The following is a 13195-nucleotide window of genomic DNA, read 5'->3' as shown; positions in this document are numbered from 1 at the left end:
AGCTGTTGGTCGCCTTAAACTCTATCATCATAATCACAACAGACATGGGCTTGGAAGCTCCCAAAAGCTGGATAACTCAACAGTTCCAAGGTTGGTATGAAACCAGGATCATCGCAACTTCCCTATCTAATGATTCAAGGGATAGGACTGAATGACTTACTCGTACATCCTGCATCCTTCGTACACGGTATATAACACAATACATAAAATACATATCGTTGCCGCGGTACCATCACATGATTCACATCCAGAGATCTTCATCCCGTGGTAGAGACTCAAATCAATGCATCTCTTGCATACACCTTTAACTAACACAGCGCCACCATTCTTGCATTTCCCATACAACAACACAGCGTTTTGAGTTTCACGACATTGTTTGATCATTACAACCATAGATAACACGATAGATAAATAGATCACGATACCGATAGATCACGATACTGCAGATCCGTATCTACCTAGCAAACTTTCGGTCTAAAAGGTCCAAAGTACGGGGGAGAACGAAAGAGCGAAAGAACGAAAGAACGAAAGAACGAACGGAAAGAGAAACAGTACCTACATTGGAAGGTAAGACAACATACAAACTAGGATCCATAATCCATACTTCTCTCTTGTCCCCATCCTCTTGCATTGTTTTGTTTACATGATCGGATTGTCTCACACCCTAATGGATTACTAGAGCTACGATAGCTTTCTTACCCGTACCCACACCCATACCACACCATACTGTTCCTTCTAAGCCGACAAGCCTCCCCAAATTCCCTCCCTTATCGCTTCGTCAGTTCGGTCTGCGTGATCCATTCGTCACTGATAAACTCAGACGCTAATTCCTAAAGTGGTTTAGACCCAAACGAGCATCGCCCCCGTAGTTGCCTAGTGCATCTTTGTCGCTTCCCCGAGCTTCGCAGTTCATGTAGTACTTCAACACCTCTCGAGCCCTCCATCATCACTCATCATTCATCATCTTCTTCTCTTCTCATCAATACTCTTTATCTCGAAGACAGCATTATCACTGTTCTTCATCCATCACTCTTGTCATTTCTAGATATTAAATCAAGCTTCATATAAACTCTTTGCTTTCTCTCATACATCACATCTATTCATCATGCGTGGAATCTTCAGCGTATCGCTTTTGCCGCTATTGGTCTCTGCGGCACCAACATTCAGCACCGAAACCATTCACGAGGGCGTTGCTCCTCTCCTTTCATCGGCAAACTCTGAAGAGGTTCCAGCCTCCTACATTGTTGTATTCAAGAAGCACGTCACCGCGGCATCTGCCAGTGAGCATCACAGCTGGGTTCAAGACATCCACTCAAATGGCGAAGCTCAACGAACCGAGCTCCGCAAGAGAGGACAATTCCCAATTACCACCGATATCTTCGAGGGTCTCAAGCACACATACAACATTGGCAGTGACTTCTTGGGTTACTCCGGTCACTTTGATGACACGGTCATCGAAGAGGTCCGCAGACATCCTGATGTAAGTACAATCCTCCCTATCATTGCAGCACCAATTGCGTGCTTTCTACCCTGGATTTCGTTTCCAATTGGATTCAGAACATTCTTATCTTGATGAATCCCTTTATCCCCATACTTCCAACAAAGCCCACACAAGCCCATTGTTGCCGGTTCAATCACGTACAGCGACAAGGCCGCACGTGATGGCACATCATCGTCAATTCATTGTACATGCTTTTTACGTAACAATCGTGCTAATGATTACTCTTGCAGGTCGAATATGTTGAGAAGGATTCCATCGTGCACACATTAGAAGACCCTTCGGGCGAGGTTGAGAAGAGCGCTCCTTGGGGTTTGGCTCGTATCTCCCACAGAGATACCTTGACCTTCAGCACATACAACAAATACTTGTATGCCGCTGATGCTGGTGAGGGAGTCGATGCTTATGTTATCGACACTGGAACCAACACTGAACACGTTGATTTCGAAGGTCGTGCACACTGGGGCAAGACTATCCCAACTGGCGATGCCGATGAGGATGGAAATGGACACGGAACTCATTGCTCCGGTACCGTTGCTGGTCATAAATATGGTGTTGCTAAGAAGGCCGAGGTCTACGCCGTCAAGGTTCTTAGATCAAACGGTTCCGGTACCATGGCAGATGTTGTAAAGGGTGTTGAATGGGCTGCCAACGCCCACACCGAAAAGGCTAAGAAGGGAAAGAAGGGCTTCAAGGGTTCTGTTGCCAACATGTCTCTCGGTGGTGGCAAATCTCCAGCTCTTGACCGTGCCGTTAACGGTGCCGTTGATGCTGGAATTCACTTCGCAGTCGCTGCCGGTAACGATAACGCCGATTCTTGCAACTACTCCCCAGCTGCTGCTGAGAACGCCATCACTGTCGGTGCTTCCGCTCTCGATGATTCCCGTGCCTACTTCTCCAACTATGGTACTTGCAACGATATCTTTGCTCCTGGTTTGAGCATTCTCTCAACCTGGATTGGTAGCAAGTATGCCGTCAACACCATCTCCGGTACTTCCATGGCCTCTCCCCACATCGCTGGTCTCTTGGCCTACTACCTTTCCCTCCAACCATCCAGCGACTCTGCTTATGCTGTTGCTGAGATCACCCCAAAGAAGTTGAAGGAGAACATCATCGCCATTGCTACTGAGGGTGCTCTTTCTGACGTTCCAGCTAACACCAAGAACGTTCTTGCATGGAACGGTGGTGGATCTTCCAACTACAGCTCCATCATCAAGGCTGGCGGATACGTTGCCAAGGCATCCAAGGAAGTCCCAACAACTGTTGAACTCTTGGAGAAGGCCATCGAGAATGACTTCAACGTTCTCTCTGGTAAGGTTGTCAAGGGCACTGAGTCCATGGTTTCTAAGACCGAGAAGCTTTCCAAGAAGATTCAAAAGATGGTTGATGAGGAAATCAACGAATTTTTTGAGGAGTTCAGCTCTTAGAGTTAGATATATCTCGCCACATTTTGGCATAGATCTTGATGGACATTGTCCTTCACTATTTCCTTATGAGTTTGTTACGATGGTCATGGGTCGGAGCCGGATGGATGTTTCTATATGCATCTTTTGATTACTGGAATTTTCATTGCGTTTGCGGATAGGAACACATTAAGGGGGTCTCGTCGTAAGACTAATTAGACCAGTATTTGTATTAAATTGTATCAACTCATTATTTCCACTAATAACATTTTCTATCATGACAATGTATTATTTCGTGACTTCTGAATAGTGATTTCCAAAATGTGTTATTGAAAATGGTTTGATGTAGTCACTAATGGCCATTGTGTCCATGCCTCTTTCCTCAACCAGCGTTGACGGAAGGAACTGTTGTTACCTTCCCTCGTATGGCCAAGTCAATCTCTCCTTTTCATATATCGTGTCTTGTCTTCTGTTGAAAGTCGGCATTCACAATTTTTTGGTTCAATCAACTTTTGGTTAATGCATGCATGCATGTAATAGCTGTATCACGCATTTACTTTCGATTCATTCAAAATTAACTTCTTTTGTAAGCATTCCATAAAGGATATGCTCCGTCGAAATAGTTCTAGTCGACCTAGTCGAAGCAAATCAACATTATCAACCTATCCAAAACACGATTTTGTCGACCCTGAAGAGTCTCGTATGCATGCTCATGCTGCAGCAATGCATGCTTTCAATAGGGCCCAAGAAAGGAATGGCACCAGTTATGGAAACAAGAACGGACTTTCACGAAGCAACACCACAAGTCAAGAAAATCAATGGCGGTCGAGTCAACAAAATGGCTCTACAAGTCTTGATAACCCAGGGCTCAAACATCAACAGAGTGTTCGATTTGCAGGCCCAAATGCAGTAAAGAGACGCCAATCAATGGGGAAAAGAACTGATCCTTTAGTACTGAACCAGAAACCAAGTACTGCTACTCTGAGACCTGTTGTGATGACCACGAATACTCCAGTCCCAGCAGTGTATCGTCCACCTAGCCGTTCTTCTTCAATCGGCAAAGCTTCACTTAGTAAATCAACCGTTCGGGACTACTCTGCTCATAATTACGTCACCAACTTGGATTTCGACGAATACTATACACAAGAGAATGATGTAGCCTCGACACCATCTTCATATCGGCGAATCAGAAAGTCAAAGTCTATGTTTAGCCCCTTATCGGCGCCAACCAACGTCTTCTATAGCAATGGCAGCCCTGACCGCACCAATTGTTCATCCACTCCGCGGACTCTAGAGTCCAATGCTCAATTGCGAGCTCCAAATTCAATGGGCTTCCTCCGAGGGGGGCGAGACTACTTCAAATCTACATCGTCTTGCGAAAGAAATGACGATGCCGTCCAAATGGCCAGGGATAGATTCTTTGTTCAAGCCACTCAACAAAGACTTCGGGAGCAGCCATCTTTTCTTTTCAGGTCGAAGGCACAACGGCAAGAAAAGCCTTTTCGAAAGTCGGTTCGAAGTAGCAGTGGGAAGTCTGCAGCGACCTATAATTCGGCTGAATCTATAAGAGAGGGTGGCCTAAGAGCCAAAGCTCGCAAGGTATCCCAAGGATTAAAAAGCAAACTCCGGAGAGTATTTGGCCGCAGCAAAGAACAGCCCGTCGCCATCCCCAATCAACAGGTGGATGCCATTGAAACTCACGTCCGAGCATACGGGGGCAATTATCATCCGATTATGAGTCGTTTGATGATATTCCTAGACCCGACGAGGCCGCATTTGCTCATGTGGCAGCTAGAGTCCCATCATTACGTGCTATTGCTTCAAGTCAGAGACTTAGGTCACAGAGTGGTAGTATTCGTAGCTTACGAAGTGATCATAGTGATGAAAAGTCCAGAGTAACAAGCTGGACCAATAGTACAGCTAACAATACCGTCACCAGTCAAGGGCTGCGTCCTCCGCCTAGCAGAGATCAAAGACTTTCTATTATCAATGAATCAGGTACACATATCTCTAAAGCAACATTTCATCGCCCAAATGTAAAGAATCAACATCCGGCTTACCCTGCATTTCATCGCCCTGGCCATATCCAACCAATTCGACCAGGAGGTGTAGATAGCGCCAGACTTTGCTCTGCTTTGATGAAGCGTCTCGACGAGAGTAGCCCAGAAGCAATACTCGCAAAGTCAAAGAAAGCTAGTACCGATACTCTCGGACTTGAGAAAGTACCCAGACGAAGTAGCTCCTTTACCAACGCCCTTTCACAACCCAGACCATGGATTCGACAGGTACCTCCTGACTGTGAACCAAGCAATCAGAGCCAAAATCAACATCCTGACTTATACTATTCGAACAGCGTTGATCCAATACCCACCACGAGCGGCGAAGAATTATTTGGTCAGGCAATTGGCTCCGAGCATCAATTTAACTCTGCAGATTTACCATTATGTAATACACAACCTCAAAATCAAGACGATGTGTTTTCCTCACACCCAGGATCTAGTCATGGCAACTCCTTTCACCAAGTCAACTCATTTCATCAAGACAGCTCATCTCATCAACGTCTTCACCAGCGTAATTCAAAGTCTGCACACAGACGTCACTTATCCGACATTGATGCCGCATATGACCCTGTGCAAGACCCTTCAGGGCTCACTCCACAGCAAGTCGCACAGCGGGACGATCCTATAGTTCCCAAGCCAAAGGTCATCCGCGAGGCAAGGTCTGCATTCTTTGGGGGCACGACATTTGCAATTGACAGAATCGGGAACACAAGTCCGTATCGTCGCGCTTTAGCGGAAAGCGAAAATTCTGCTGTTTACAACGAAGTGAGTATGGCACCGGTAAATGATGATGTTTATAGTGAGAGTGTTTACTCTCGAAGTATTGGCCGTAATCTTTCGGAGGCTATGAGTAGTGATACATCGGTACCACTCGCAAATGTCCGAATGCCGACATTACCTGTCAATAGCTCAACCCCCAATGGTGGCGGTAGTGGTGGCGCTGTCATTATCAACAGCACAACCTATCGTCCAACTCATCCAAGACAACGGGGTGATAACTCCGGTGGTTCGATTGAATGGCAAAAATGGATGTCATCTGAAGTGGCAAAGTTGGAAAGACCATCTGGAAATGATCGAGTGAGCGTCAGTAACATCGAACGATCACTATCACCCACGCCTACGATGTCGAATTCCTTTCACATTGCGCACAGAAGAGAAAAGGCTCAGATGGCTGATGATGATACGGATATCGCTCAGAAAAAACTTCCTGTTGGTAAACAACCGCTTGGCCTCATTCAACAGAATCTTAATACCCAAGTTCTTTTGAAGCCGATCCTGAAAAATCGCTCAACGACATCTTTGGCTGAGAATGCTTTCATCGACAACACAATACCATGCGTCGTTTCTCCTGCACCACCACTTCCACCCCCACTTCCTCTTAGATCGACACTGAGACCAGCACAAAGCAAGTCGAGTTTAAAAAGTACCTCGAACTCTCAACACGCACCAATAACCCCAAGTTCCCCCACTCACGCCCAGAATTTGAATATAAAGGCTCGCAACGTCTTGCACAAGCGTGTCTCTTCTGCAACCCTCAGAAGCGCACCAACAACACCCAATCACGGTGCAGAAAAACAAACTCAGAGTACGCGCAATGTACTCCACAAACGAAACGTCTCGGATGCCACGATGAAAAGCTGTAAGAGTATTAGAAGCGTGAAGAGTTTCGACACAAGTGTAAGTCAGAACTGTAGCTTTACAACTAGTCCGGCGAAATTGGTCAAGCGGAGTGGGAGACCGGTGTATAATTTTACGCCGCAGAGTAGTCCGGGTACGGGTATTGGGGCGGCGGTGGAGAGACAGTTTGGGAGTGCGAGTGCGAAGCCGAATTCGAACACGCATGGAAGTTTGCATGGGACGGGAAGATCGAGAGTGAGAGCTAGTGGAAGGGAAAATGAAAGAGTTGGTGGTGTTGTAGAGGGTGTGGATGGTGTTTATGGGGTTGAGGGAGGTGGGGTGGTGGGTTTAAATGGGTTGGGGGTGGAGCAGCAGCAGGTGGGTAGTAAACTGATGGTGGATAGGTTTTTGAGTAGTAGACGGAAGAGAATTGCTAGTGTGGGGACGATTGCGGGGGGAAGCATGGGGGAGGATGGGGGTGGTGGGAGTGTTGGTGGAATGGGTGATGGTTCGGTGTTTCTTTAGGGGTAGGGCTGGTGTATGAATATTGGGAATAGATGAGGGTAATGAGGTCATGAATTATGGATTTGGGGGGCTGGGATTAGGATTAGGATTATGTATATATTTTTGGTGGGTATTTCATGTATTAAGTAAGTGCTTGGGGACTCGATTACTTGGGATTGGGGATTGGGGGTTAGGTATTTTACGAGACTGGAGAACTGAAAGGGTAAAGCGCTTTTGAGAGCTAATATAGTATCGACTAGTGCTGATGAAATTACTTTTTTTAATAGAAGACATTAGAGTTTAGTATAGATAGTTGTGGTTAGATTAGTGCAGTATTAGTATGACGATTGAGGTGTAGAAAGTATTAGAATTGATTATAATGTTTATTGGGATGTGATTTGAATGCATTTTGGCTTTGAAGATTTGAAGATTTGTCCCGGAAGGATCGGGAGTATTTGATGGGAGGAGTTGGGAGGTAGGAGTTGAGATTTCAGGGGTGAATTGGGGGAGTTTTGGTGGGAGAGAAGAAGAGACGAAGAGGGGAATAGGGGATGGAGGGAGAGGGAATAGACGGCGGTATCGTGGATGCTAGATGAGGAATGCGATAACGGAATGATCCGGTGATGATCGTATGAGATTAGCCTGTGGTATTCTCTCTTGGAAGGGTGTTGAGTTCAAGAGGGGAGGTGGTGTTATTTGATATAGGTTATGAGTACGCTATAGTATAATTTGACGTCGAGCATCGCTTCTAATGAAAGTGATGGGTAGGACCTCGGCAGTAGAGCGGCATGGAGAGAGATTGTGAAACTGGGAGTCTGAGAAAGAGGAGGGGGAGAGGGGGGTGGTCTTTGAATGCATAATTCTCTGGATGGTTTACCTTCGTCGTTGTACCTGGTTTGTGGTTCTAGTTCACGTAGCTCGTGCAGCTAAGCTAAACTAGAATAAACTAAACTGAACTACTGTAGTCGTCCTCGCTACCTGGAAAATACCTCATTCGTGATATTGAAATTTAAAAGGGCTTGGTACGTTTCTGTGAGTTCGTCGCACAGGCTGTTTACGAGTAGGTAGAGAGAGTATGTGGACGGTGTGGTATTGTTTTGTGTTTAAGCTCGAGCTGGGATTCTAGTAGCACGACTGTTTGTGGATTGTGCATGAATCGGATCAGAACTTGTAATGTTGGTTTTGTTATGTGTATATGAGATGCCAATTATAGGATATATTGTGGTAGGTTGAATACCTAGTAGGCAGTGGGAATTTGAAGGCTGGATAGAGTAGAAGGCTAGAGTTCTTGGCGTGGGGTTAGGTTAGTTTAGTTTAGTAGTACTGCTTCTTTTGTTGGTGTTGGAATCTGGGCGAGGAATTGTGTAGGGGGGCGGTTGGAGGTTTTGTAGATGGGGAATTTTGTTGTGTGAGACTTGTATACTTTTTGGGGGGCTCTTGGTGGACTTGGAAGGGCGAGATGGTGTGCAGGCTTGTTGTGATTGGATTCCTTGGAAGCTTGATGAGATAGATGTCCAGGACAGGGAAGTTGTGTGTCAATTTGTATTAGGATTGTTCGTAGCCCTGTCCTCTAAAGTGGAGATACTGTTTCTCGCGGCTAGCTGCTCCCTCGATATATATATTCTCGCTACGTCTCATATTGTTCTTTGTGTTAGTTTTGGAGATCTTGAGGAATTGAGGTTCGCAGCAATGCTTGCGAGGAAATTTTCGTACTTGTTGTTGGTATTCAGTTTGAGGTGTGCGCAGTTTCGTTTAAGGTTTGTGGGATTCTTTACTCTTGGCTTGAAAACTCTTAGAGATAATGTGCGGTGAGATATTCTGTTACATGATGATCGATTAGTATTAGTCGAAATTACTCGGGGAATGAAGGAGGAGCTTACTGCCTCTATCGAATTTATACTTGTAGATCTTGAGATATTGTTGGCGTAGCTTGGAATGGAATGTTGGTTGCTAATTATATCGTATCAAATTTTTTGATATACCTTGAAGCTGAATGTTGGAATCTGAGTCTTTGGATTGTACATAATTAGCGTTGACATTAAAAAGAAGAGAGGAGAGGAGAGGAGAGAGAGAGAGAGAAGTAAAGACTTAACAGATAAAGCCCATGTCGATTCCCAGTGGTTAACTCAGGCATTAGACTTTTCTAGATCATATCCTCAAAAACATAATTCATGGAGGTATATCTTTGATTAAGCGTGAACTATTATGCAATTTGGGATGTACATGCACACTGCCCCAGTAAGCAAGTGTATACCAAATTGTCGTTGTATTGTTTTTGTAATTTTGAGGGTTTTCTCCGTGGGAGAGCGTAGTTGGTTAGCTCTTAACAGTGGAGCCTTTTTGTATGAGTGGTGGTCAGAATAGATGGGGTATTGAGGGTGTTCGAGAGAAGTGGGACTTCTGGATCGCGGCATGTTATGGGACTGGACAGAGGAAGTGTATGGAAAGGCTTCCGGGCGGGAAGAGTCGAGCTACCTCTGGTCTGCTTCTTCGGCTGGTGTTTGTCGACATCCGTAGAGTGTGTACTCATTCTAACAGAATCGTAGGATTAAGGTCTCTGTTTGTAGTTTCTTTTTAATTTTTGGCCACTCAGTGATGATCGGGACACGAGGAGAAACGCAGGTTCGATGGATAGCTGTACAGTATCTAGATAGAGCTCCTTCTAAATCATAGTAAATATGTAGATGAATGCCTACTACCCTCGAGGCTCGGTGTATGATCGGTGTGGAAAGAGAAAATTTTGAATACATCATATGAGTAATTATAAAGAAGCATTGAATGATCTATTCGTTACTCTATTTATCTTTGCTAATTGAGGCCTCAAATTTGAAAACTTCTAGCGGATAAAGAAGAAGTGAAAAGTAATTCACCAAATACATGCAATGCATTATACCATAAGTTTCTTCCAAGTGTTTATTTTACCCGTACCGGTGGGTCCTTCAAGTAGCAAAGAAGATATCCAATTAGAACTTCTCATAATGTAGATATTACGTGCAGAGTGAAAGGTATAATCCCAACTAAGAGTAGCTCCTTCGCCCATCCTCAATTGCATATGCAGGGTTAACTGTGTGGTTAGACTCTCTGACTATGGTAGTAATGAAGACTTCAGCCCGTCATACTGGATTCTTTGCCCTTAAATTACTACTGCAGCCAGAGACTCCAATCGTACAGTTATCCCAGTATATGTTGTTGGGGATGGGTACCATTTTTTGTTGCATTTTTCACGCTCTTCCAGTTACTTTTTTTGCTAGGGTGGATCCTTTGTTCTAAAAGGCAATGCTATTGGAGGCTGAGGAGAACATCGGGGTTTAACATCGGGGTTTACCATCTGAGAGCAATTGGAGAACTAGCTCAGATTGTTGTTAATAGATGGTCAAGTCATGATCTTGAAAGCTTTACTACTGTGGGCAAAAGAAAGGTTCAAGCTCATCATCATCAATTATGACACAAACTCAAGCTATCTATAGGATGTGGGAAGCTTTACGGAACCTACAACAGGGAGCAACGAGAAGTTAAAGCTATATTATGGCTATTACAAGCTCCTTTGGTCATGTTGCGGAGTTTCTTAAGCTTGACGCATTTTTTCATAATAATTTGTGCGCTCTAGATTGAAAAATCGTGTACAAAGTCTCAACCCATGTCAAGGTTGATGAATACCCTTTGATACCTGAGAGTGAAAGACTATCATAATATTCTTACAAGCCTTTCAAGTAAAACAATCACAATACGATTGAAAATTTACATACAAAACGTCAAAATTTTCAAAAACAGCTTTTGTCCTTGTTTTGTCATTCATTGTTTTTTTGATCCCGTGATACGGGGTAGCGAGACCTCGAGGGGCAAACCACCAACCTCACTTCAACACTTGACACATTCAAACTATATCTATTAAATTAAATGAACTCTCAACAAATATTTTACTAGTTATGAAATGGTTGAAATTACTTAATCTGGTCATACTCTGGCTCTGAAAGTAGGAGCTCATCAATGAAATGTCAAGGGTTTCTAACCTGCCATACTAGGAACTTGATACAAAATATGCAATATCTATCCTTTCATCAGAGAATGGAGTGTTGTTTTCTGATTCGTTCGTTGCACAGCAGTGTGAAGTCTTTGGGGGGTAATCAGAAGAATGAGGTGAGTAAGTTGCGCTATGTTCGGGAGTTTTCCCGACCAGGTAGACTACTTCGCAATTCAGCGCATACGGAACGTATCATGATGCACCGGGAAAATTGATACAAACTCCCAATCCAAAACACAAGCAAAATCTCAAAATTTACAAATATAGCTAAAATTATCGAAGAACCACATTAATCGTGTGGCATTTGCAGCGCTTACTCGATAATCTTGCGAAACCACACTTGACACGACAACTGTCAAAAGCCTACCCAATGCTGCACGATTCAAGCAGATAAGAATGAAAGTGAGAGCTCGAAGTTCTCTAGCCTTCGCACTGCTGACCATTTTCATGAAAGCTCGAAGTGAGCTGCGTCCTCATACTTCGATCGAAGCACGAATATACACGACACACAATCCAGCGGAGTCCAACAACAAAACCTCTCCAAGTCTCCGAAAGCAGCGAAGAATCAAAGTGTGCAATAATACAGAGAGCGAACAAGGAGCAAGGGCTAAAAGAATAAGGCCAAATTCAGATAATGAGGGCAGCGGTGGCACTTGTGCCCTACGAAGATATCTCGCAGACTAAGATAAGAATCGAAAAGCTGGATACTACAATTACAATTTACAAGTGGCTTCAGCATACAGAGAAGATGGAAGGAAGTACAGAGTACAAGGACATAGGCAAAAATAACGAAAATCGATAATATTTCTCCACTACCAAGATGTCGGTGAGGTCTACAGTATTCGGTCAAGACCATGGCCTATATCCTAATTTTTCAACAGCGAAATTTTGCTGGCTTTCCCTTTGCCACCATCTACCTTGTTTAGAGATTTTAAGATTGACGACAGACATGCACAAATATGAGTAACATAGTTAATGGGAAACTCTACTGCATAGGAACACAGCAGGAACACAGAAATAATGAGTAATGGCAATTCACAGCAAAATTTACACGGTCCCTGAGTTTAGCGATGGAAATCAACCTACATGCGGACAAAATTGGTCTCAATTTAATATGAAGGATTTGGAGGGATTTAGATATGTTGACAATATCGAGTGAGTCCTCGAGCCCAACAAGATGTCGTCAAGAGGCAATGAAGACTTTGCCAAAATATTGTGAGGGCAACAAACATACATACGAAAAAAATTCATACACAGTGCCATGAATGATACGCAAGATACAAGGAAAATTCAACCATCAAGCTCCAACAAGCCTTAGATATAGCCGCCAAGAGTATTATAGGCCATTCGTACGAACTTATCACGTCAAGATTGGAAACGCTGGGGTTGAAATTTGGGCCGCCAAAAATATGTACGTCTCCATAATTTCAGTGAGAGGTGTATATGAGAGTCTTGCATACCGGATTACTGATCGACAAACGTGCCACAGATATATATTCTATATACTAAACTACGATATTTCACGCCATATACTACATACCCAATCCTTCAACCAACATGCCCGCAGATAGAAATTCCGGCTCTGGCAATCCCACTGGCAGCAAGCCTAAGAAAAACAAAGCAAAGCAAGAAAAGAACGAACTGGACAACGCGGTTATGGATGGTATAATATTCAAACCGACCAAGCAACCTGGATTGAGAAGTAGAGAGAAATCCATGGATCCGAAATCGCCAGGTAACAGGATAGTTCAAGAAAGGATGGCTCAGTGTGCTAAGGCCAAGGAGGAAAAGAAGAAGAAGGAAACATAAGCAGGGGAGCGTAAACCGTAGAGAAAGCAAAGAGAGTGAGTGAGGTTGGGATAACCGATATAAATGGGTGAGGAGGAAGAGCTTCTCGTGGAATGCGATGATGGAAATGTTGGGTGTGTTTGAAAAAATACAAGTATTCCGAGGTACAATGAGAGGAATCTAGATGCCTTTTGAATGACTATTGAATAAAGATCATTGTCTCACCTGCACTAGTGTCAAAGAGAAGTAAAAACACTTGCAGTATTAAAAAGGTAATGCACTTTCATTGTTCAAGTAATTCTTG

General features: G+C 44.0%; 3 protein-coding genes across 3 annotated transcripts; all 3 read left to right on the top strand.

Annotated features, from left to right (window-relative positions):
• Positions 1-1105: 1105 nt before the first annotated feature.
• Bfra_001884 (putative serine protease protein) lies at positions 1106-2925 on the top strand (the record flags this gene model as incomplete). Its single annotated transcript, XM_037332309.1, has 2 exons — positions 1106-1480; positions 1732-2925. The coding sequence occupies 2 exons, from the start codon at positions 1106-1108 to the stop codon at positions 2923-2925; spliced, it is 1569 nt and encodes a 522-aa protein (XP_037196463.1).
• Positions 2926-3507: 582 nt separating this feature from the next.
• Positions 3508-7103, top strand: Bfra_001883 (uncharacterized protein; the record flags this gene model as incomplete). The annotated part of the gene is made up of 2 exons (XM_037332308.1): positions 3508-4642; positions 4693-7103. 2 exons carry the CDS (start codon positions 3508-3510, stop codon positions 7101-7103), a joined length of 3546 nt encoding a protein of 1181 aa, XP_037196462.1.
• A 5557-nt stretch (positions 7104-12660) lies between these two features.
• On the top strand, positions 12661-12912 carry Bfra_001882 (uncharacterized protein; the record flags this gene model as incomplete). The annotated part of the gene is made up of 1 exon (XM_037332307.1): positions 12661-12912. The coding sequence occupies one exon, from the start codon at positions 12661-12663 to the stop codon at positions 12910-12912; it is 252 nt and encodes an 83-aa protein (XP_037196461.1).
• Positions 12913-13195: the final 283 nt, after the last annotated feature.

Source organism: Botrytis fragariae (assembly GCF_013461495.1).
Source record: "Botrytis fragariae strain BVB16 chromosome Unknown tig00000006, whole genome shotgun sequence".
NCBI lineage: Eukaryota > Fungi > Ascomycota > Leotiomycetes > Helotiales > Sclerotiniaceae > Botrytis > Botrytis fragariae.
The sequence above is the reverse complement of the archived record's forward strand: the minus strand, read 5'-3'. Positions and strand labels throughout refer to the sequence as shown.